Source organism: Zalophus californianus, chromosome 11 (assembly GCF_009762305.2).
Source record: "Zalophus californianus isolate mZalCal1 chromosome 11, mZalCal1.pri.v2, whole genome shotgun sequence".
In the NCBI taxonomy this organism is placed as follows: Eukaryota; Metazoa; Chordata; class Mammalia; order Carnivora; family Otariidae; genus Zalophus; species Zalophus californianus.
The window spans coordinates 108,912,952-108,936,688 of NC_045605.1; the positions used below are offsets into that span (position 1 = coordinate 108,912,952).

At 44.1% G+C, this 23,737-nt stretch overlaps 1 protein-coding gene across 22 annotated transcripts in view; it reads left to right on the forward strand.

Annotated features, from left to right (window-relative positions):
* Positions 1-23,737, forward strand: part of PPP6R3 (protein phosphatase 6 regulatory subunit 3) — a 139,519-nt gene that overhangs the window by 95,623 nt on the left and 20,159 nt on the right. For 7 of the 22 annotated variants that reach the window (XM_027577825.2, XM_027577826.2, XM_027577819.2 and 4 more), the window contains 9 exons: positions 532-684; positions 2,681-2,830; positions 3,904-3,968; positions 6,712-6,827; positions 8,662-8,747; positions 15,076-15,162; positions 19,887-19,984; positions 21,572-21,626; positions 22,764-22,894. In XM_027577825.2, the coding sequence (XP_027433626.1) occupies positions 532-684; positions 2,681-2,830; positions 3,904-3,968; positions 6,712-6,827; positions 8,662-8,747; positions 15,076-15,162; positions 19,887-19,984; positions 21,572-21,626; positions 22,764-22,894 (941 nt within the window). The remainder of the gene's footprint in view (positions 1-531; positions 685-2,680; positions 2,831-3,903; positions 3,969-6,711; positions 6,828-8,661; positions 8,748-15,075; positions 15,163-19,886; positions 19,985-21,571; positions 21,627-22,763; positions 22,895-23,737) is intronic. The other 15 variants (XM_027577829.2, XM_027577827.2, XM_027577822.2 and 12 more) reach the window with 4 other exon arrangements.

Consider the following 23,737-nt stretch of genomic DNA (forward strand, 5'->3'; position numbering starts at 1 on the left):
TCAAGTGTCCTGTGTCTGTCTTCTGTGACCAAAGTATAGAGACTCCCTTTTATGGGCAGTAACAGGTTTGAAGTTGATCCTGTTTCAGGGCTGTGATCCAGAAGCAACTTCGGAGTTTGCATTTTTCTCACAGATTTTCAAAGATTGAGGACTGCGTTCCCAAACCACTTGTAACTTTTCTTAGTTTCAGGATTTCTGGTCGGGTTTGGAATATTGCACTTTTTCCCGCCCACGAACTTCTACAGCATTCTGCTTTCTTCCTCTGGCAGTTTGGAATGTTGAAGGAGGGGGATATCTGATCTCCTATGGAATTTCTAGTCCAGGGGAGTTACTTGATTTCTTCCCCTCTAGGATATTTTATCATATCTTGAAGATCTCAAAAGCAGCTTTGGATTTTCCTTCAGATGTGGAACTCAGGCCACATGATTTGCAGGGTTAGTTTACCTAGGGTTACGTTATTAGTACACACCCCTCCCCCCCTTTTGTTTGTTTATTGAACTGGACGTAATTGGAAAGCTTTTTCTTCCTCAGAAAAGTGTGATGAAGACTACGTGGGGTGTGCTGGACCCTCCGGTGGGCAATACCCGATTGAATGTCATCAGGTTGATATCCAGCCTCCTTCAGACAAACACCAGCAGTATCAATGAGGACCTCATGGAGCTGAATAGCATTGGGGTCATATTGGTAAGATTTCCCCCAAAAGGTCATTTAATTTGCCCATGATGTTCTATGGATATACAACTCAAGTTAAAACCTCACAAATTTACAGTATGTGTCAGTGACTCTTCTTGTTCTGAGCATAAATGGTCTTTTATACAGTTCTCGTCTTGAGTTTATTGTGAATTTCTAATGCTTTTAAGTTTTCAGTATTTGTTACTGCTGTGTGTAAAGAAGTATAGTAGAAATTTCCGAGATGATTAAGACCTAGACTTCTCCCTCAAGAAGCTCAGTCTGGCACAGATGTTGAGTATAGTCTTCTTCCCCAGGGGATTGTGTTAGCAAGAAATGACTGCTGGTTACAGCATCATTTTCTTGTCCTAATTAGCAAAGGGACAAGTGTTTATTGTCTTTGTACAGACATAGATATGTATAATATATCTGTATGTGGTCTTTTGATTTGAGTCCAGATTCTTCCTTGATACACACAGCTATTAGTCTGCTTGTTAGTGGAGGCAAAAACAGCTCAGGAATTATCTGGACTTCCCTGACCCTTTAAGTTTCCCAGTTCCTAGGTTTGTGCTTAGAATCCACAGGCCCAGCTCTGGTACCCATGCTTGCTTTGCCTGTCTTGCCACCCGATAGCACAGAAGGTGCGAGGGCTAACACTTAGCAGGTGTCATAAGACATCTGGTCAGAGCATACATTTGGGGGAGTTTGGGCTGTTTGCACACTACACGAAAGGCATGGTAATGTGCACTTCATATACATTTCTTGTGTGATACTGGGTGTAGATGCCTGTGTGAGAGAGGATCTGTTTTGCAGATTGTGCCCAGAGAGGGGACATACTCTTTGTGCCCCAAGGGGGGGACATATTCTGTGACTAATAAGTGGTGGAGCCAAAATTTGAATTCACATTCAGTTTCAAACCAGTGCTTGCTTTATCAACCATACCGTTATGCCACCTGGTGTCATTAGATACTTTTAGTTAGATTTCAGCTTTGGGTTAAATGATGGCAGTATAGGGATAGAGAACAGGAACATGTTGGAACGAGATGAAACATTACAGAACCACAGTCTCTTTGGTGAACTTAACTGTTGCCCTCTGGGGACATAGTTTTTGCCCTACCCTCTGGTGTATTCAAGGCATATAACTTTGTACTTCTGTCCCTGAAGTCATTGATTACTAGCCTCTAATCTTACTGATAGTAAATATGCAACTATTGTTAATTCATTCCATTGTTAATTTTTAGAACTCCTTTTGAGTGACAACAAATTTGACAAAACTCCTAAATGGGTCATTTAATCATTTCTTTTTGATTTTGAGTTTAGATAACCAGGCTCAAAGAATGTCCTGAACATATATTTGGTGCATTTTGTGCCTTTAGGAATTGTCTTTCCTTTTTGTGATACTGTCAACTTTTTGAGCAATCTAGAAGAACCGTGTACTTTGAGGAGGTCCACATGTCACCGCTTCTCAGACCTGTCTTCTTTTGCTCCATTCACTGATAGTTCCATGAGTTTCAAATGCCTGAGTGGTTATAACTGCGTGCTTTCTCACACTCAGGGTGTGCGTACCTTGAGATTGGAGACTGTCTTTCTGTCTCTGTCTCCTCCCATATTGCACCAACACCATATGCCCTGCACAAAAGCCATCAGTAAATGTTTGTTGAGTCAAAATAAAACTCTCAAAGATTCCTTCGAAAAGTATTGGAAGTTAACTAAACTGAATACCTGTTATTAGTTGCCTGGAAAACATAGTCTTCCCGTGTTCATTGTTGTTTTCTACTAGGTTCCATGCAAATGCTGGCATGTTAAATGAGCAGATACCATGTATTTAGTCTGTGTAGTGGCATTTCAAACCCCCTTTGAAGTAAACTTGAGTTCCTTTTGATTAGTCCTCTTGGACTAAGAACATACCATTTTTATTTTATTAAATCACTCTTCGGGAAATGTATTAGAGTAGTGGCTTTAAACATTGAGGTAACTGAATAAAAGAAAGCATTGTTTTTCTTTTTTGTAGGACATGTTCTTCAAATATACGTGGAATAACTTTTTACATACACAGGTGGAAATTTGTATTGCACTGATCCTTGCAAGTCCTTTTGAAAATACAGAAAATAGCACAATTACTGATCAAGACTCCACTGGTGACAATTTGTTACTGAAACATGTAAGCTTACTGGGGTCTCTCTGCCGCTCCTGGTTATAGCATTTTCCCACTTCAGTGTGAAGTGAATTGGAATTTAAGGGCGGGAGTTAAATCTCAAGAGTCCAGGTATTTAACTCTTGTGTTCGTCACACTGTTAGCTGGTGATTCTATAAATCGTATCCTGGGCAAATAACCATTAGATGAACTTTTAAGAAAAAAGTCTAAGTGGCCTCCTTATTTGCTAAAAACAATCAAGTTGAAGACTTAGAAATCTTTTGGAGATTAAAAGAACCATAAAAATTTAAAGTTTGCAGAAAGTGTTTGAACAGTTGCTTGGTGTGCCAGTTTTAATTTGTGGGCCAAACACGGGACAGAAGGGTGGCAGAAGTGGGCTCTGTGCCATGTTGTGTGAACCTCTTCTGTGGGTCTGTTTCCTTTTGTTAAATATGAGGTGGCACTAAGTCAGTCTTCACACTTCCTCTTGCTCGGAAGTTCTGTGGTGTATGAAATTTCGTAGCTCACACTGGCTTCCTGCCAAACCTGGGAGACGGGAGAGGCTAGCCACCTGGAGTAACAAGTAGGAGGGAAAATCAGCTGACGCCGCGCGCATCCCGACAGCATCATGCGCGACACTGGTTTTCAGTCGGAGCACAGTAATGGCCGTGCGTGCGGCAAGTCCGCTCACGTTTCCGAAGTACAAGTATTGCTGCGGGTTCTCAGGTAGGGTTTTGCCAGGGCCTTATCTTCTTGATTCCTTTTAAATTTTGGTCAGGCTCTGTATTTCTGAGCTCATGACTAAAAAAACCTGGCTTTGCTTTAGGTCAGCTACTCCCCAGAAGCGGTGCTTGAAATGTTGCTTCCCAATAGCTACACTGCTGAAGGCGTGGATCCGGTCTTGAATCCCTGTAGTGTTCTGAGGGTCTTGAGTAAATTTATTATCACATTGCATAGGATATAGCCAGTAATTCACAGCTAGATTTAGCTTGCTGGTTAATACATAGCACTGTTCTATTTGAATAGAGTCTGTTTCACTTTAAAATATTGACACTTTGACATTTATATACATGTTAACTAGAATATTCCTTTTTATTCAGCTTTTTCAAAAGTGTCAGCTAATAGAACGGATACTGGATGCCTGGGAAATGAATGAGAAGAAACAGTAAGTAAATTGTTTTCCTATAGAAATTCAATGTGATTTTTAATTTGAAGAAAAGATCTGCCTTGCCTTAGAGAACAATGAAAATAATTATGTGGTACCAGGCCACTTTATATTTATAAATGTTTCTCTCAGGACTTCTGGATTATTTATCATAGCAGATCTTTTTCTAACAATTTATTTTTAGAGTGCCCTGTGTTTCTACCTCTCTTGAGGGGAATCCAGGGGCTGGCTGCCTTTGAAACTTCCTGGTCCTGTTTGAATAGCTGTTTTTCTGGCAGGAATGCGGAGACTAAAAAAGTCAAGTCCTCCCTGATGATGCTTTAACTTAACAGGTTCATCCTGCTTACCGCATGGACTCACTGTAGAGAGAGTCCCTTCGTGTGTGGGAGGGGAGGATGTGGGGGGTTAGCCTGGTGTTTTTTGTTTAGAAAATTTCCGTTAGCTGATTGGCAAGATTATTTGAAGTATTGACACGTGTAAGTAGCTTTGCCACACGAATTTTTTTTCTCTCCCGTGCCTTGGGGGCTTTTATACCATCCCATAGATTCTGAGGCAGGTGGCATAGGGTGTGTTTGGGAAACACTCTCAGGGCACGCTTCTTGTGTTTGTTTTTTAAGTCAGGTTTATTGAGGTATAATTCTCATAAGGTGAAAGTTCATCCTTTTTTGGTGTACATGTCTAGGAACTCTGATGAATGCGTGCAGTTGTGTAAGCACCGTGGTCAGGCACGAGAGCATTTCATCAGCCCAAAAAGTTGTCTCGTGTGCCTTCATAATTGAGCCTGTGCCAGGAGTTTTCTTGCTTTGTGTATCTGTTCAGACTTCTCTTGTCTTCCTGGAAGAGCTAGGAACTGAAGGAAGGTGTCAGCTGTATTCTGTAAGGTTTGGTTTTTTAAAAGTGCCTACCAGCACTGATAGGGCTCTGACTTGACTCTGTGGGAAATACGCATTTAGTTTGAGTGTAGGAGGAGGCTCATCTCAGTAGATCTCAGGTACATTCTTCCAAATGGAGCTCCTTTGGGGGATGCTGTGTGTGGCCAGATCCACATCTCTGGTTTTGTGTCTGACCCCATGTTAGCCACTTGGTGCCCTCCTGACCTCCCTTGCTCTCTGCCTCCTCATCAGTAGTGCTGAGGTGTCCCGTGCGCTCTGTTTCCCCTCAGCTCCATCCGCCGGAGGCTTGACTATTAATAGTCCCCCAATTTGGGGGGGCAGTCCTGAAAGAGTTTTTCTAATGTTTCCTTGTCCCAGAAGCCTAAAGCATGTTGAGGGCCTTGGGGCAAAATACTGGCAGGTGGGCATTTATTTTCACTTGTGGGAGCACGACACGGCATCTGACTGAGAAGTTGCCTGCGAGAAACCCCGGGGTCTTGGGATCTTCTTGTGAAACCAAAAGAGGCTCTTAGCAACTCAGTTGAGATCAGCTCTGTGCCTCTGACCCTTAGCTGTCCCCAGACCTTCTAAGATTCTTAGCAGATATTCTGTTTTTCAGGCAAGCCCTTAAGCATAGTACGGCTTTTTTAGCAGCTCCTGAAAGAGTCTCCCTTTAAACAAAAATCTGTTCAGTTTGTTCCCTCCTATCTGCGAGCAAAGTCTTTTGTGTCATAGAATTTCAAGTCCTGACACTTTATAAATAGGCAGAGAAATCACAGCAATGTGAAAAGTTTATCTAAATAGGTGGATTTGGGGGGCACTTGGGTGGCGCAGTTTGTTGAGCATCCGACGCTTGGTTTCAGCTCAGATTGTGATCTCGGGGTCGTGGGATCGAGCCCTCTGTCAGGCTGCACAGTTGGTGCGGAGTCTGCTTGGGACTCTCTTCTATCCCTCTGCCCCCCCCCCAAATAAATAACTAAATCTTTAAAAAATAATAATACAAATGGGTGGACTTGGGGCACTTGAGTGGCTCAGTCAGTTAGTGGTTTCAGCTCAGGTCATGATCTCAGGGTTGTGAAATCAGGTCTCCGTGCTAGGTATGGAACCTGTTTGAGATCCTCTCTCTCCCCCTCTGCTCCTCTGCCCCCAGTGAGTGAGTGAGTGAGTGAGTGATAGATAGGTAGATAGATAGATTTAGTAAAGATGGGTCCTGCTTAGGAGGGGTGGACCCTAAGTGGAGGAAAGGGGCATTGCTGGCCGAAGACCAGCTGACTACCCGTCACCTTGGACAAATCCTCAAAATCAGCCACTATTTTAACTTGAGAAATGCTACTGGTAGGCGATTATGTCTGTTGATTGAACTGAGATTATGAAGATTTGATGTCTTTTAGCGAAATTCTCACCTTACGTTCCTATAGTCTTTTTAAAGTCTGAAAAAATAGTTTCATAAAAAGATACAGAGTAAGGTCACAGAAACATTAGGTATCAGTGAATGTTTGGGCTTTTTTTTTTTTTTAAGGTAATATATAATTGAAGATTAATGATGGGTTTGTATATGGAATAAACCTTGGGGGGGCGCCTGGGTGGCTCAGTCGTTAGGCGTTTGCCTTCGGCTCGACCTGATCCCAGGGTCCTGGGAGGGAAAAAAAAAAAAAAACTTGCCGAGCGTGGCCACCATGTGATCCTTGAGCAGACCATTTCTGCCGCTCCCACCCCTGCCTGACCTGGTGACTCTGGCACCTCCTTTTCTGTCCATTCTCGTCTTTAGGGCCTCAGTTTTTAGAATGATTGCTCCAGCCCACTGTAGTTGCTAAGCTGCTTCATCATTCCATGCGGTCAGGAGTCTGAGTCTTTGTCCTCTCCCCCATCAGGGCCGAGGGAGGCCGACGGCACGGCTACATGGGGCACCTGACAAGGATAGCCAACTGCGTCGTGCACAGCACGGACAAGGGCCCCAACAGCGCGCTGGTGCAGCGGCTTGTCAAAGGTAAGTGCTTGGTGACAGTTCAGTGATACTTTTGTTGGATTGGAGAAAGGATTTAAGGGTAAAGTGGAAATAATTGTAGCGTTTTTAATAGCAGTCTTTGGAGTTTCTTTATACTTCGCAAATTATCTGCAGATTTGAATGAAGTTCTTGAGAATGTGTTTAAACAATGTAGTTTTTTGCTGTATGTCGCATGTCTGCTGTCCTTTTAGTGAGTATTGGCAGGCTTGGCTGAGTTACCCGCTTTCACTCTTGAGGAGCCTGCTCAGTGCGCTGCTCCGGTGGGCATGGGGTCCCCACGGCCTAACTCTTGAGTAACTTGAGCTATGATCAGATGCTTGCTTTTTATTTTCTTCTGAAAGCCCTTACGTAGCCTGTGGATTGAGTTGCTGGGATATTAAAACATTGATCTGCATGTTTACCCTCTCTCTCTTACTGAGACGAGGGGTGGTGGACCCTAAAGGACGCTTTCCGTGCCAGCATTTGAATGGAATCAGCCTGAGGTTCCCGGGAAGAAACCACAGATGCCTCTTACACTGGTGCCCAGGCTGTGAGTCTGCCTCTAAGCCTAGAGCCCTAAGAGCTCTGTGGACTCTGGGGTTGGGACCAGTCCTGTGACTTACTCTGAATGTGAAAATCTTTATCCCCTGTGGTACCGAACTCGTCCAGGCTCAACTTGCTAAAACTAGACATCGTTTCCAGGTCTATCCTCCTCTTTGTCTTTAAAGTATGTCTGTGTGTTGGAGAGGCTGTCGCCTCTCGAGCACGCACCAAAAGAGCCGCTCCAGGTGAGGGGGCAGTTGGGGCTTGCCGCGCTGTAATTTTGCTTCTTGAGAGACGTACAAGCCAGACCATCACAGCTGATGTTCTTACCAAGGAGAAGTGGTCACGTGCATGATCACGTTCTTTAGATCAGCCTTTGTTGTCCCGAAGTCGCTCACCAGGTGGTGTGGGGGACACACAACCGCCGTTGTCGGAAGACAGCTCTCGTAAGGCCTCCAAGATTATAGCCAGAGTTCCTTTCTCTCAGAAAAAGTCTTTGTGTATCCTTTTTTTTTTTTTTTAAACTTCTCTAGAGGGGCTCCTGGGTGGCTCAGTCCGTTAAGCATCTGCCTTAGGCTCAGGTCATGATCTCAGAGTCTTGGGATCAAGCCCCACGTCGGGCTCCCTGTTCTCTGCTGCTCCCTCTGCCCCTTCCCCCCGCTTATGCACGCTTGCTCTCTCTCACTCTGTCAAATTAATAAAATCTTTAAAAATAAATAAATTTCTGCAGTAGGTAGAATTTCACTATTGCATATGTATCTCCATGTTGGCCTCTGGGCACAGACGTTTAGAAAACAGCCAGACTGGGTTCCATGGAGCATTCGCTGGCCACATGCCAGTCACAGTATCTGACGAGTGTGCAGATGCTTTCGTTGGCAGCATTTCCCAAACTTGAATGGTCATGGAAAAAGACAGCTTTTCCTCCCACCTTTAGACCTGCTAATTCCTCAGAAGTTTGTTGGAAACACATTTTCCAGGTTCAGTTTTTACCAAAAGATTTTTAAAAGCTTGTTAAGTTCACAGAGCTGCTTAACACCCTTCTTATCAAGCATGGGCCATTTTGGGGGTGGTTCTGGTTCCTGAAATTCCTGGGGTTTAGGCTACAAGGCTTTATAAACTCTGTTTCTCCAAGAGTCAGGTGCTCAGATGATGGGACATGTTTGCCTTTGATGGACTGAGTGGGTGGCACTCTCTTGTATATCCTGTTTTTTTTGTTGTTTTGTTTTGTTTTTTTAATGTGTCTGTGTGGAGGTCACTAGAGTGACAATGCTTTTTTCTCTTTCCCCCTCTGCAGACCTTCCAGATGCAGTCAGGGAGCGATGGGAGGCGTTCTGCACAAGCTCCTTGGGAGAAACTAACAAGAGGAACACGGTAGATCTAGTAGGTTTTACCAGGTCACATTTCTGTGACCCCAGTGCTCTCAGCCTTTGCCTGCTTATTCAGAGATGCAAGATCTTTCGTTTGTCTCGGTAATTTGGGGCCAAGAATAAGTTTATGTTTCTTTACCAGGAAGAGAGGTCAGTGTTCACCATATTCTTGATAACTTGTCTAGTCAGCTCCTAATTCCTGCCTGGGATGACCAGAGGGTACAGAGAGGCCACTGATCTCTACACTCCCCGCCCCCCTCCTTTCCTCAGTGCCCTGTTTCCCAAGCATCTCTACTCTGTTGGGTTTGTTGCCTTATGCCTCAGATAAACCTGGGTGGTTAGAAACCTCAGGATTCCTTTGGATGTCTTTTAACGTTACTCAGTTACGTTTACCGTCATTTTAGATTGTTCCCAGGGTGGGGGAGAGGGGTGGGATTTTGTAGGTGACTTTAACCCCATCTTTAACAGATTAGTACTTTTAGCCAGGGAATAATGGCATTGATAATATTTTTAAAAACTATATTGGACTTTGGAATGTATTCTTTGTTTTTTTAATGCATTAAGATTTAAGGTAAGTATTGTTTTTGCTTTTTCTTTTGAAGATAGGGAAAGCATTTCCTTTCGTAAGCACATGCCAGCTGATAATTGAGGTGGTGACCTTAACTCTACAGGGAAGCAGATGTGTCAGGCATTTAATTCTATGAAATTCAGCAGCTGCAGTCTGAATTTCTAATACACACTAATGCCTTGCTTGTTAGGCAGTCAGATATTTGGCAGCCTTATCAGTTCAGAGCAGAGTTTAGAAACAGAAAGACTCTGGCGGCTACAGAGCAGTCACTGGGTCTTCCTGTGTCACACCCCCAAAGGGCCGGTGCCTCCTACTTGGTAGATTGTCTAACACATTGGGTTATCTTTTTCCAGACTCTTCACAGATTGGTTGGGTAATGGTTTGTTAAGGATGGGTGTAATGATAGAATCAGTAGGAGTTGGAAGAATGATGAAGTTAAGAGATGACTCTAAGGGGAGCTGCGTGAGGCCATTTAATGAAAATATGTCTGATGGCCCTCGGTGTCTTAGTGCATCATAGCCCAGCAGAGAAACTGGCATCCACTTGGACAGCCCTGAGTCATCAAGGAAGAGTTAGGTAATTTTTGATGAACATACTGTCCACAGTGGATTGCTTTTTTCCCTAATCAATTTGGTTAAAAATCTGGATAATCAGGGTTTTATTGTAGGGTGAAATTGTTCTCTTATAGTGTTAAATGGAACCATTTAATTTTGAAGCCCCATATTGATTCTTTGTTAAGGATGCAGGCAATGTGGTCTCCTTTAAGGGATTTTTGTCTTATTTCTTATTTATAGGAATATTACACTTGATCTTAGCCAAAAGGCCGAGAATTCTGATTTTGTTTGGGAAACTCCTTTAAAACTTGTCCTTCAAAGGATTGATTTCAGAGGTAGACTTCAGAAATGTCCAGTTAAACTTGTTGATATCAGGAGTTTTCAAAAATTTATCTTTGGTAATTCAAATTCATTTCCTTTGTGAGCAGTTCTGTGTAGAAAGACCTCATTGCAATTCAGATAACACTCCGTTAGTTTGCATGATGCTATCAGTAATCTGGTCTGTGTGTAAATGTTATGTATGTCTACGTAACGGAATATGAACGTGCGGTGCACAATTAACATGCAGCAGACGCATCTAACATCTAGACTTCTATACCTATGTTGAAGGGAAAATTATCCTGGGCCCACCTATCACTAATGGCAGCTTAGCTCTCTTTTGCTAGTAGTAGTCAGACTTCTAGAGCCCTGGTGATATGTTGAGTTAGCCCCGCTCTGTAATTTTATTGTCCATTGGGACTTTCTGGTTGATGTCTCAAGACCTGTTCAGTTCCTTGATGCCACGTGCCTGGTACTTAAATACCACCTGCCTTTAGTTTTAAGGCCTTCCAGGAGGGAATTTTGCTTTGTTTCGTATTTTTAGGGATACATAGGTTCCAGGTTTTTGAGGATGCTTAAGCATCCTAGGCCACAAGGGAGACGTTCACTGCAGCCTTCGGGCTCTCCACTTTAGTGCCCAGATTGTTGCAGATTATATCCTAGTGGGGGTTAGGTACCATGTTCCAGTGAATACTATTATAAACTCAGCTTGATAAATGCAGTGGGTCTTGCCCTTGCGAAAATGTACTACAGAATGGGAGCTTCACGCTTCATGGAGCGTGAAGTCTAAGTAAAAGCGTTTCAGACACATTCATTCCTAAAATTGGCAGTTGAGTAATAGATTGCTTAGTCCCCGCCCCCTCCCCAAATAGATTAGATTAGATCCCCCGTCTTGATGCCTTGACTTATTATTTGGTTTTATGATGGCTCTAATACCTCTCTGAGAGTCCTTTCCAGTATATTTATAGGGCTTGAGTCACCTGTAGTTCAGCACCAGATGCTTGGGTTGTACCTTGTTACATGGCCCTGGCCTCTTCTTATGTTCTAGCCACAACAAGGACTCATTCATTAACGCACCAGACACTTACCTGTGCCACTGACCGTGGGCCTGAGGTCTGCTCACTGATGTAGGAAAACCTGTGTCAGTCCCAAGCTCTTAACCACTTCTGGGGCAGCATTTGAATTACCCTCTCTCTGAGGTCTTTGAACTACTTTAATCTGTTGACCTCATCACGCCCAAGTATATACACGGTAGACTCATAGATTGTTATGTTTTTATGTTGGGAGTTTTATTATGAATGAAATTTGGTGTATTACTTACATCCAGAGACCTCTTTGTGGGTCTGTTGGTAAAAATGGGTAAACATTTAGGCAGTATATCTAGGTAACATAGATGTACGGGTCCTGACTATGGAAGGCTGAGTTTGCTTCGTTCTCTGCCTTCCTTTCCATGGGGGAGAATGTTTTCTTCTGAAGTATTGGTGCTTCTTTCTCATCCCTGATGAGTTCGTCCAGGGAGGCTGTGGAAAACGATAACACATGTGCAGTTGTGAATTGCCTACAGATCCAGCAGGTTGGAGTAGAACCTCCCAGAGTCAGTGTTTCTAGCCAGCGCTGGTCATAGATGCCAGGGGCCCACAGCAGGACCCCACCGTAGCCAGGAGGAAGAGTCTGGGACTTCCACATTTCACTTAAATTGATGTTCCAGTCATGCTTATGGTCTTCATAGTAAGCCAATCGTCCAAGATGAAAACACTCACTTGCTTTTCCTGTAACAACAGCTAATAAAACTGAAATTTTATTATGAAAGAAGCTCATTGTCGCAAAAGCTTTTATTCACTGAAGCATCAAGAGTATACTTAGAACACATCTGGCTTGGTCAGAGTATTCTTACTTGTTACTTGTTTGAAAGTTATGAGTATTCTTACTCAGTGATGTGTTGGTATTCACTAATTCCGTAAATATTTGAGTGGCTACTATGTGCCATGCACTGAAGCTATTGTAGTAAACTTGATTGGTAAAAATCCCTGCCTCAGTGGAAATGGATAAACTCCAGGGAAGGGAGCCGGGGTTTGTTTTGCGTGTAAGTGCAATTTAGGATTAGGCAGTCTAGGAAAACCTTGAGAAGGTCACATTTGTGTAGAGGCTTGAGGGAAGTGAATGGAGAAGAGCTAGTGCAGAAGCTGGTGTGTTGTCCAGAGGGAGAGAACGGGATGTGAGGTCTGAGGGGCTCTGCAGGCCAGATCTCATACTGCTTTTACGCCACACAGGCCCCTTGGTTTGTAACCTTAATGAGATGAAAAGCCATTAGGTATGGAATTGAGAAGGGACATAATCTGATGGACATTTTAAAAGATTGTTATGGCTGCTGGATTGGGAATAGACTGTAGTGGGGCAATAGACTGACAGCAGGGAGACCGGTTGGCTGCCAGACAAGAGATGGTGGTGTCTTGCACTGGAGAGAGGTGGTAAGGGTAATGCGAAGCGATGGGCTTTTAGGTGATGTTTTGACAGTGGAGTGAATGGGGGGGCGGCGGGGACAGAAGAAGCCAGAAGGCCAAAATTTTAGCTGAGGAAGAAGGAGAAAACAAGGGGCATCTGCTGAGATGAAGATGCCTCAGAAGCGGTGTGTTTGGAAGTTTCTGCTGGGGACTCTGGTGGCTGCATCTGTGTGATGGACTAAGTGGGGTTCCAGTTAGCAAGTCCCCCGCCCCACTGGGGGTTTGGTGGATTCAGTCATCTTTGTAGCCTGTTTTATTAGTAACGGTTTCAGACCAGGTATGGTGTGGGTAGAATCAGAATCACCACATCTTTCAGTACATAAATACAGAAGTATGCATACGTTGTGTTATTAATAACTTTCTTTTTGGAGGAAAAATTACTATTTTTTAAAGATTTTATTTATTTGAGAGAGAGAGACAGTGAGAGAGGGAACACAAGCAAGGGGAGCGGGAGAGGGAGAAGCAGGCTTCCCGCTGAGCAGGGAGCCCGATGCGGGGCTCTAATCCCAGGACCCTGGGATCATGACCTGAGCCGAAGGCAGACAGACGCTTAACGACTGAGCCACCCAGGCACCTCGAGAAAATTATTTTAAATACCTCTCAGAATTGTCTTGAGGATATAAGTTATGGAGAATATGTGAAAAGAGGTCAGAATGGCACATAGTAGTTGATCAACAAAACTAGTTTTCTTACTCACCTTTCATTAATAAACTGATTCATTTTGTAGCAAAGAGTAAAACTATGAATGAGGAAACATGCATCCTGTTTGAACTTGGACAAGATGTGCTGGGAGTAGCCAAGTCTTTGTTGTTGTTGATGTTGGTGTTGTTGTTGTTCTCTCTCGTTTAGTTGGTTGACCTAGCTTGCTCTTTGAGTTGTCTTGTAATTCTGCACCCTGTCATGGGGTTCCACTCCTAAAACATATACTGGTTAATGCAATTCTTGCGCTAACTTGCCCCCCGAGTAGCCGGAGTTCTCTAAATGCACCGTAGTAGAATGCTTGACCTGCGCTCGGTTGCAGTCCTCCTGCCAGATGCCAGCTACCGTGACCGAGCAGTTTTCTACCTCCTCCCTTCCACGCTCTGGCTGCACAGCTTTCCATACTCACTCGCTAAAGCTACGATTGACCCAAGCAGGCTCCCTTCATTGATCACAAATCCTGCTTTTATCAGGCCAGTTGCAGAATCAGAGTGTGAATGCTCTGTCTCTACTTCAGGGAGGATGAAGAAGGAATTAATTGGAAACACTGGGTTAGTCACTTGGCATAGTATCTTTACCAGAGATGGTCAGAGGAAAAAGAGGGTGATTTTATTCAGGCAGTGATGTATTCAGAATTTCATCAGCCATACCACGTGCAGACCTGTTTGGGTTCTACTCTGGGTTTCTTGAACCAGATGTTGGAACATCACAAAGCAAACCAGGCCAATTTCTGGAGCTCCAGGCTATTAGGCACAGCTTCAAGGGTTGGCAGGTCCCGGCTGCTCACGTCTTCCCCCAATAACTCTGCTCTCTGCCAGTTACACTTTCTGGAAAAGTAAAGGGTGAAGAACTCAGGAAATACAGTGTAAGTTACCCTCAGAAGTACAGTTGCTTGCTTAGAATTTTACAGACTGTTCCTGTTTGTCATTTGCTATGTGGCACTGGCAGTTACTCGTCCCCTGCCTAGTCATTTTTATGTCTTCGTTTCTAATTATAATACATTTCCCCAATACTGTGTGTCATTTATGAATTAATAAAAAAAATCACTTACCATGAATTGGTGAGCAGTTCATGTTTGTGTTCTTGTTTAAGTACTGTGAGTTGGTTGTCAGTCGTGAGGGCAGGGGCTACATTTTAAGGGGCAGAAGATTCTGGGTCTTCTTAGGAGCAGGGTACTGCTGGCTCAGAATCACATATAGTGCTTATGGACAGTGTTTTTCCTAGAGTGGACGGGCATTGCAAGAAGTTAAAGTGAAATGCTGTATTTAAACCTGCCCTTCCCAGTGACTCATTAGTAACCCCTGAGGATTGCAGTTTTACCCTTCAAGCTGGGCACTTACAAATTATATTTTATCTGAGCCGTTCCTTCTACCTTTCTTTTGTAAACGTTAATAATTGGAGATAATTATTAAAATCACTTAAATGGAGTAACTAACATCTTATCTGTTTTCTGGTGGTATCAGTAATGAGACAAATAGAAATACAGATGGGCAGCAAAGGGACAGGTAACCTGACCATCTGATTGAGTGAAGTGGGCCTCTGAATTATTTGGGTGGATTTTACAACTTAACTGTTATTATTTTTGTTCTTGCTGTTGTTACACATTGAGAGTAAAACTAAATGTGATTTTTCCATTTAAATGCTGATACAAATGTCCAAAACTTTTCTGTTAAATAGTTTTTTACATTTTTATGCATATAGGTTACAACCTGCCATATTCATTCATCCAGTGATGATGAAATTGACTTTAAAGAAACGGGTTTCTCACAGGATTCTTCTTTGCAGCAAGTGAGTCATGCCTAAAGCTTTGCTTTTTGTTTTTATTTTAAATGCTTCGTCTCGTTGCCATCTCTGGGTCCGCTTCAGAGGCAGGTTACACACCAGGATGTGGTTTGGGGCTCCTTACTAGTTAGGCAGAGCGTTCACAATAGGAACTGTTGGGTATATGAGAGGAGCGTTTGTACTGATTATATTTCCAGGAAATGTTTCGTACCTGATAACAACGATGCTGAGTTGGGTAAAATTCCAGATTTGAGTGAACGGAATGGTTTTGCAAGTGTCTCAGACATGCTCGTTATGCAGACCTGTGCAGTAGTTGTGTTTCCGCTTAAAGATTCCTAGAGTCGAGACCTGTGGGTAAGAATAATGGGAATAACACTTCTAATGTCAGTAAAAGTAACTTTCAAAAAAAATCTCTGAACTAAATGGCTTACGTGTTCCTAATACCTTAAGGTCTTTTATAGTGACTCCTAAATGAAGTTTTAGTTGAAGTAATTCATTGCCACCCTACCCTCCTGCCCCACATTCATCTCCATTTATCAGGGGCTCATACTCTTTGTGGGGGAGAAAACAAGATATAAAAATACATGCACTGATTTATCCCCATCACTTATTGGTGGTTCTTGGGGAGGCGACTGATGATTTCACTATCTTGACTGGGTGTCGGATTTGGGCTTCTACAGTAGAAGCCCCTCGTTCAGTTTACCAGCTCTTCATGTGGAGAAATCGTCTTCAGTCGGGACCAGATCTTGGCATGTCAGCTTCTCTGGTGCGACAGTATGACTGATGTCCCCCTCCCACCCGGCACGGACTGTTTGCTTGGCTTCTTTTTTCTCGGTCTTTAAGGCTCATCTCTTACCAGGGCCAGGGTGAAGCTTCTGATGACCTGTCTTTTTGGCATCCACGTAGGCTGCCGTACTATGGTAAAGGTTGAGCTAAGCAGCTGCTTGGTTTTGATACTAAGTCAGTTTAACATTCATGTTTTCAGGACAGGTCTGAAGTAGTTTTCAGCACTTCATTGCCTTCTCCATTGGTTCTTGACACTGCTGCCCTTTGGAAGCCCACCTCCCAGGGTTAGGGGCAGGGAGCAGCTAGCCCAGAGAGGGAGATGCTGAGCGGCATGGCCTTCTTGCAGAGCGGCCCCTCACTGCCATCCTTGTGCCTTGGCTTACTGTTGGGCAGCACTGGCCCCCCGGGGGGCCCACCTGGCTCATTGTGAGTCCTCGTGACTACAGGCACTTCTTTCTTGACCCCAGAGTTCTGTGGTTTTAGCCCAGGAAGCACTCCAGCCCTAGCCTTTCTCCCCCACTGAAGCACCCGGAGAGTACTGAAATAGTCTGCTGGGCCTGGCACGGACTCCAGCGCTGCACACTGCTCCGCCCCTGAGGTGAAGCTCGGGGCTATAAAATGTAGGTTATCAAGGTGATTCTGAACCTGTTGAAATTGCTTTAAGAAAAAGAATGCCCTAACACCTGTTTGTAAATAAGCCAATAACTTTGGAACTTTGGGTGGCTGATTTAATCTAGGAGTGGTAACATTTAGTTACCTGGAAAGTGGGTTCCCTTCTCATGCAATCTGATCCCAGGGCTGTTGTGGGGAGACATTTTTCTGGCGTTTTTTGGGGTTGACTGACTGCCGACGTGCACGTGTGGCTGTCCCCATCACAGAAATGTCACCCTGGCAGAGCCCTCAGCAGCCTACTGTCCTGTGGCGGTCATCTGCTTTGTGGAACCCTCCGAAGTAGGAAAACTCAGTCCTTTCTGCTGGACAGGCCTCTAGTAAAGCTATAAATCAGTCATGGATCATTTTGCAAATAAGAAATACGTTTCCAAACGTATTCCACTTTTTTTTAATTTGAAAAGACAAGAATTTTATGGTGATCTCCATTATAATTAGAATATTAGTTTATATATATATATATATATCCATTACAGTTTCTCGTTCACATTTGAAGTTGGGTCTCATATTGGTAAAGTCCTGAGTGTAGAGACTTAGGGCAGGTCATTTAACAAGGTTACTTGACCATGTCACCATGTTTGACATGAGGCCGTATTTGGCTCAGGGAATGCCTCACAGCTTTTGTGCCCCTTGACCCGTTTGGTTTTGTCTTCTGTCCCTTCTGGTTTCCTCACCTCTAGTGTTTGACTCTTCCTTCCTTCTGATTCTGTCTGAAAGAGGTGTGGAGGGTGAGGAGGTCTTCTTGCTGGATCTGGAGAATTAGGGCTGACTGCTGCAGACGGGCTCCAGAGGCCTGATTGGCTGCCTCCCACCCCCCCATCCAAGCAGGCTTGTTCACAGACAGTCACGTGAGATGGGGCACCTCCAAAGAGATTTGCTTAATAAAGTGGTAGGCTCACTTGTCAGTGACTTGAACAGTCCTTGGCTTTGGCCAGGCTGATAGTTCTAGGAAAGTGTGGGGTTTGGGGCTTTTTCTTAATAAGTTTTTAATATTCACAACCATATTGTGCTTTCCAGACTTGGATTTCTCCATGTTTAGAGTACTTTTTCTATAGCTTTAAATATAATACAGTAACGGTCTTCATGAATGTGGCTTTTGGAAGCTCTGATAGCTTTATTAGTAAAAATTGAATTTGAAACCTGAAGTTCTTTGCTAGCTTGTATCTTCTTAGAAGCTGTAATAGACTTAGAACAAATGAGGACTGCAGTTTGTTGTTTTTCTTTTTCCTCTAAGTTACTGCATGGAAGTGACTTGGGTCTGTCAGTGGCTATATCTCCCTAGGTAGATGAATGAACAGACAGACAGACAGTATAAGTATGTGTGTACATATGTATGTGTGTGTATTCACATGTATGCATTCATAATATATTTAGTATTTGCATGCTGTTTATGAAGCATTTAAAGAAACACTTTTGGGAACATTTCTTTCCTTTTGTACCCAAAAAGATTCATAATACAAATACCAGTGTCACAAAAAAATTAAAGGGGAAAGAAGAATCAAACGAAACAAATGGAGAGGGACATTTTCCCTTGTGTGACCAAGTTCCTAATCTGTAAATAAACTGAGAGCCTGGCTTATGCCACTTGCTCAGAAGAATGATTTCATGATTCTTAACCACATCTTTGAAGGTGGCACACATCCCATTTTACCTTATAAAAGATAAAGATGCAATTCAGAGGAATTGGCTTCTTTCTTGTTGGTTTTTATGAATATGAGTACTGCATATCCTGTTTTTTTCATATGTCCAAGACTCAGCCCTGCCTGACAGAACTTGTCCCTGCCTTTCTCCGTCCCCCTGTACTGCCCTGGCTCAGCCTTGGCGGGCCTTACCAAGTGCGCTCCGGTGAGGCTGACCCCCTGGCCCCCATATCCAGACAGTATCCCCTCTGTGGGCAGGAAGGGGGATGGCATGGAAGTGTGCGAGTGAGCAGAGGGGCGGTGGGGCTCTCGAGTTAGAAAAAAGTGAGGTTTTAGGTTCTCATTAAACTGGATACCACTTTTTTCAGACCTAAGGAAGAGATGCCTTCCAAAGCCAAATATAAGGTTTATTTTTTAATCATCTTCAGTTTGGATTATCCATGCCATAATTCCCTGCCACCAGAATGAGTAATCAGGAATTAATGGTAGAGGCATTTTTGCAGCAGATGTCTGCAGGGTGGGGTCTGTGGGCTCTGCTCAGAAGGAGAACCAAGAAAGATGCGGTTTCCCTCAGTTGTACCTGCCTCCATCCCAGCAGGCGGCCTCGGGTTGATGTCTAGTTCAGCCACCAGCTACTGTTCTTGCCCCTGGTATGGGGCTCACCTGCAGGAAAGAGCTTTCTCATCTGTCCAGAGCTCTGTCCACAAGACAGCACTCATATTGTTATGTATTTGCCTCCGTGTTTATTGTTTGGGGTAGAACGAGGAGTGGCCCTCGCTTATCTTCATTGTCCTTCACTCCTGGCTGATAATGTACAGCACATTCGCGGATCTCTCTTGCTCCACTGGGCCTGCTTGTTTTAAATCAGAAGATCAACACTTTTGTGAAGTCCATTTTAATGTTCCCCCATTTCTCACCTAAGAAAACCCAAATGAGCCTGGTGCTCTCTAGAAATGGCATAGGAGACAGCAGGTTCCTCTATGGATCTTACAGTTGTAGGCTTTTCAGAGTGATGTTGGATCAGTGTTAACACTTTGTCCTCTAAGGTAGGTAGGATAGAAGCTACTTTTTCATACTCTTCCCAGCCTCTGAGACCGAAGTCTTTTTTTTTAAGAAAATGAAGTCTCTCTGAACGTTGTGTTGTGGGATGGTGATTGTGATTCTTAGTTGTTTGACCTCTGGTGCGATGTGACTGTAGTGGATTGGGGGTGGGAGATACAGAGGGAGGTCGGGTGGTCACCACTTACTGGATCTTAGGTTAAGGTTGGTTGTGTCCAGAGGTGATTGGTACATCTTATAATTTCAGACTGTCATGTGTCACCTGATCACCTCTTTGAACAAGACTTAACCCAGACCTCTCTCTAAAGATAATTCTCAATAGAGGACAGAGTGGTCACTTAACATTGCTTACAGTGACATGTGCATTAGAATGACTTGTGGGCCAAATTCCAAACATTTCCCTTTTTGGGTAAATTGTGTCTGAAATTATTTGATTTTTTTCTTAGAAAAACACACCAACTTTTTAAGCCCTAAGGCTGTAATAAATAAGATGGTTTCTGGAACACAAATGGGCAAATAGTATGTAGAATGTCATTAGAATCATTATATCACTGTCACTGGTCCTGGGGTTGCCAGGCCTTTTCTGATTATCAGATGCAACAAATGACGTCCAATTTTATTGACCAGTTTGGCTTCAACGATGAGAAGTTTGCAGATCAAGATGACATTGGCAAGTGAGTATATTTTCATGTTTCCCTCTCTCATGCACTCCTGCTTCTTGTGAGACACGTTGTGATTCTCCTGGGCTCTGGGCAGTCTTCCACGTTCATTCGTGTGTTGAGAGGAGCCTGTCCTCCCAGGTGTCCCTGTTGCTCTGGCCTGTCACTGAAGCAGCCAGAGGACAGGCAGGGATGAGGCCATCACTCCCGCACAGAGGGGCTGCTGCTGGGCGTGGCCTCTCACAGAAGCTTGGTCATATTTAGACTGAGCTTCTCCCAGGAACTGGAATCGCCGCTCTGCCCCTTCCCGTTGCCGTGCTGGATAGCGTGACCCAGAGTAGCGAGTCCCTGCTGTAGTTAGCGGTTCCCTCCCATCGGCAGCTGGGATCCTGTTGTGAGCAGGAGCACTCCCCGTGTGGCTTCTCTGGTTGACCCACCTTGAGGGAGTGGTGGGTGTCGGGAAGGCAGTCTGGCCCCTCGTTCTGCAGTCGGGGGCAGGGGAGCAGTGAGATGGGGACGATGGGTCCTGTGCCAAAGTAAAGAATGAAAAATGTGTGGGTGATCCACAGCAGTGAAAACAAATGGCCTAGCATCTGGCCTCAGGAAAGGAGAGGTATTTATATATAAAGCATTTACGAGGGGGTGCCCTAGCTCATTGAGGACAGACTTGAATATCAGACGGCTTCTGTCACGGGGCAGTGCCTGATGGTGCTCGTCAGCACCCGCTGCCGGGGCGGCTCCTTGCTTGCGGTTTCACGCCAGCTGGCGGTGCTGTCTCCTGTGGTAGTTTCTAGCCCGTGAGAAGCCCCGATTGTACCGTGCGACATGCTGTGTGAGCGCGGTGGATGGAGGCTTCCCTGTAAGCAGAGCAAGGGTGAAAGGCTGTTGGCTGCCCTAAGAATCGGCTCGCTTAGATCCAAAAAGAGCAAGGACTGTCCACGTGGTGTTTATGTCTGTGCGCCAGAGGCACTCCCGCCAGAGTCTGCAGGCTCCCCTATCTCCACTCTCAGTAAATGTTACTGGTTAGGAATCCGTCTCTTTAAAATTTATATTGGGTGCTTGGAATAATGATTGATTAGAACAGATCTTGTAAGAATTATCCTTACTCACAAAGTTAATGTTCATGGGCTAGGAGTTTCTACCCCTCCTTTCTTCGTGATTACACCATATTACAGGATTTGGGGGATGTCTATTCTGTGTATAAATTTGGCCATCCCTGGAGAAAGTTCAGTGTCTGACAGCTCTTGGGTACTTTTTCATGTTTTTGACTTGTTTCTTCTTCACAAATAGCCTATTTCTTGGCCAAGTAAGTATGGCCCAGGGAACCATGGTTGTTACCGTGGATGTTAAAAATTTTTATAGGAAGGCTTCGAGGGTGTGTTTATTCTGTCTTAAAAGCCTCCCTGCCTGCCTTTCCACCCTGTATGAGTTCCTTAATAGCAAGGAAAGAAGCATCATTTAATGCAAGCAGGTTTTTGTTTTTGTTTTGCTTGTGGAGATTTTAAATGATAGTGTGAATATTTTAAATTTGGAATGTTTTATGAATAGTTTCTGTTAGTCTATAGGTAATTAACTCTTCCTGTACTTATATTTTGTTTACAGTGTTTCTTTTGATCGGGTATCAGACATCAACTTTACTCTGAATACAAATGAAAGTGTAAGTGTTAATGTTTTGTCTCATGAGCAACAAGGTATATGAGGGGTGGACCAGGGGGAGCTGGGGTCTGTCAGAGCATGCGTACGGATGCTGCATGCACTGGGACCCTCTCCGCTCCAGGAGACTTCGTCTTGGGCTGGTATTACTTCACCCACTCACATGACCTGCATGCTCCCTGTGGGTGTGAGTTTGCAACCATGGTTTAAGATATGGCAGGGCTGAGAAAACCTGGGTCACTTGTGATTGCAGCGTAGACATGTAGCTTCAAATACTGCAGTTTGGGTCCAGCCCGCCACCTTTTACTTCAGCTATATGTCACCAGGAGAGAAATTTGGGCTAGATCAGGGCCAGCTTGTCATCCCCAGGCAGGGCTCAGACACCAGGTCAGCCCCATTAGCAGGTGACGTGGGATTAGTGTTATTTGAGTGGGCACAGTCTTGATTTTTATGTTAATTAACCATGAGAGACTACTGGTTTGTTTGCTGATGTGATAAGGTGGAAACTCCTGATTGGACTGTTGACACTCACCACTGCTGAGCCGGACTGGTAAAAGCAGAGGAGATGTATGTTGCTTTCCTGTTAGGGCACATGTGGGACTGCATCTCAGTTGGTGGGGCAGGGAAGCTCTCGGAAGTAACCCACTGCTTTATCAGAGGAGAGCGAGTCCGTGATGACAGTGTAGACTCCTATATGGGCCTTTTGAATCCAATCTTTTGGGGGAGCTTCTTTGAAGTTTTGAATCCATTCTTTTTGGGGGAACGCTCTGTTATACAGAAGCTGACATTAGATGCTTTTACAACTTATTTTGGTGTATATTAGGCACTGTCTTTAAAAGGAAATGGGGGAGGTGCCTGGGTGGCTCAGTCAGTTAAGCATCCGACTTGATTTCAGCTCAGGTCATGATCTCAGGGTTGTGATATCAAGCCCTGCATTGGGCTCCACGCTTTGTGGTGAGTCTGCTTGAGATTCTCTCCCTCTCCCTCTGCCCTTCCCCCCACTTGTGTGCGTGCACTCGCTCTCTAAAATAAATCTTTAAAAAAAAAGGAAATGAAAAACATGATTTATATTGGTAACTTGGAGAAAATAACTTGATTTTTAAATATTTTTATTCCTTTTCTCTCACTTGTTTTTATTTAGGGAAATATTGCCTTATTTGAAGCATGTTGTAAGGAGAGAATACAGCAGTTTGATGATGGTGGCTCTGATGAGGAAGACATCTGGGAGGAAAAGCACATTGCCTTTACACCAGAATCCCAAAGACGATCCAGGTGAAAGAGTGTGTTACAGTAGCAGTAATACCCAGTGCATAAAGTAAATGATGGTTAGGAGACATACAGTGTATCCTGTATAGATGTACATATGTGACCTAGAGACCAGTGCTTTTGTCATGATCAGAAATACCCTTGTTTTGGGGCACCTGGGTAGCTCAGTCAGTTGAGCGCTCAGGTCTTGATCCCACGGTTGTGAGTTCGAGTCCCACATTGGGCTCTGCACTGGGTGTGGAACCTATGTAAAGAGAAAGAAAGAAATGCCCTTGTTAGCTTGATGTGAGGTGGTACCAGTACTCCTGTCTGCAGTGTGACAGGATGTGGATGAGTCAAGGTGATGAACTTGAAAATGCTGGAAGTGTTTAGACATAGTTCATAAAGCGTCATGACACAGCCTTTTCTGAATGGGAGGTGTTGCTGAGCAATGTAGTATAAAGTGCCCTGAGTAGATGTTCCCTTACCAGGAACAATGGTAGCAGCTGAGTTATGTATTTTTTCCTATGAAAGACTAAAAGTTTCTCCAAGAAAGAGAAAAGTTGTTTCTTTTTTTTTTTTTTTAATTTTTTTTTTTAAAGATTATTTATTGGACAGAGACACAGTGAGAGAGGGAACACAAGCAGGGGGAGAGGGAGAAGCAGGCTTCCCACCGAGCAGGGAACCCGATGGGGGCTTGATCCCAGGACCCCGGGACCATGACCTGAGCCGAAGACAGACGCCTAACAACTGAACCACCCAGACGCCCCGAGAAAAGTTGTTTCTAAAAGTTAATCTAACTTGGGGAGACAGAGTCCTGTCTCCTCTGGGATCAGTCCAGTTGTTTATTTATTTATTTTTTTGTTGAAG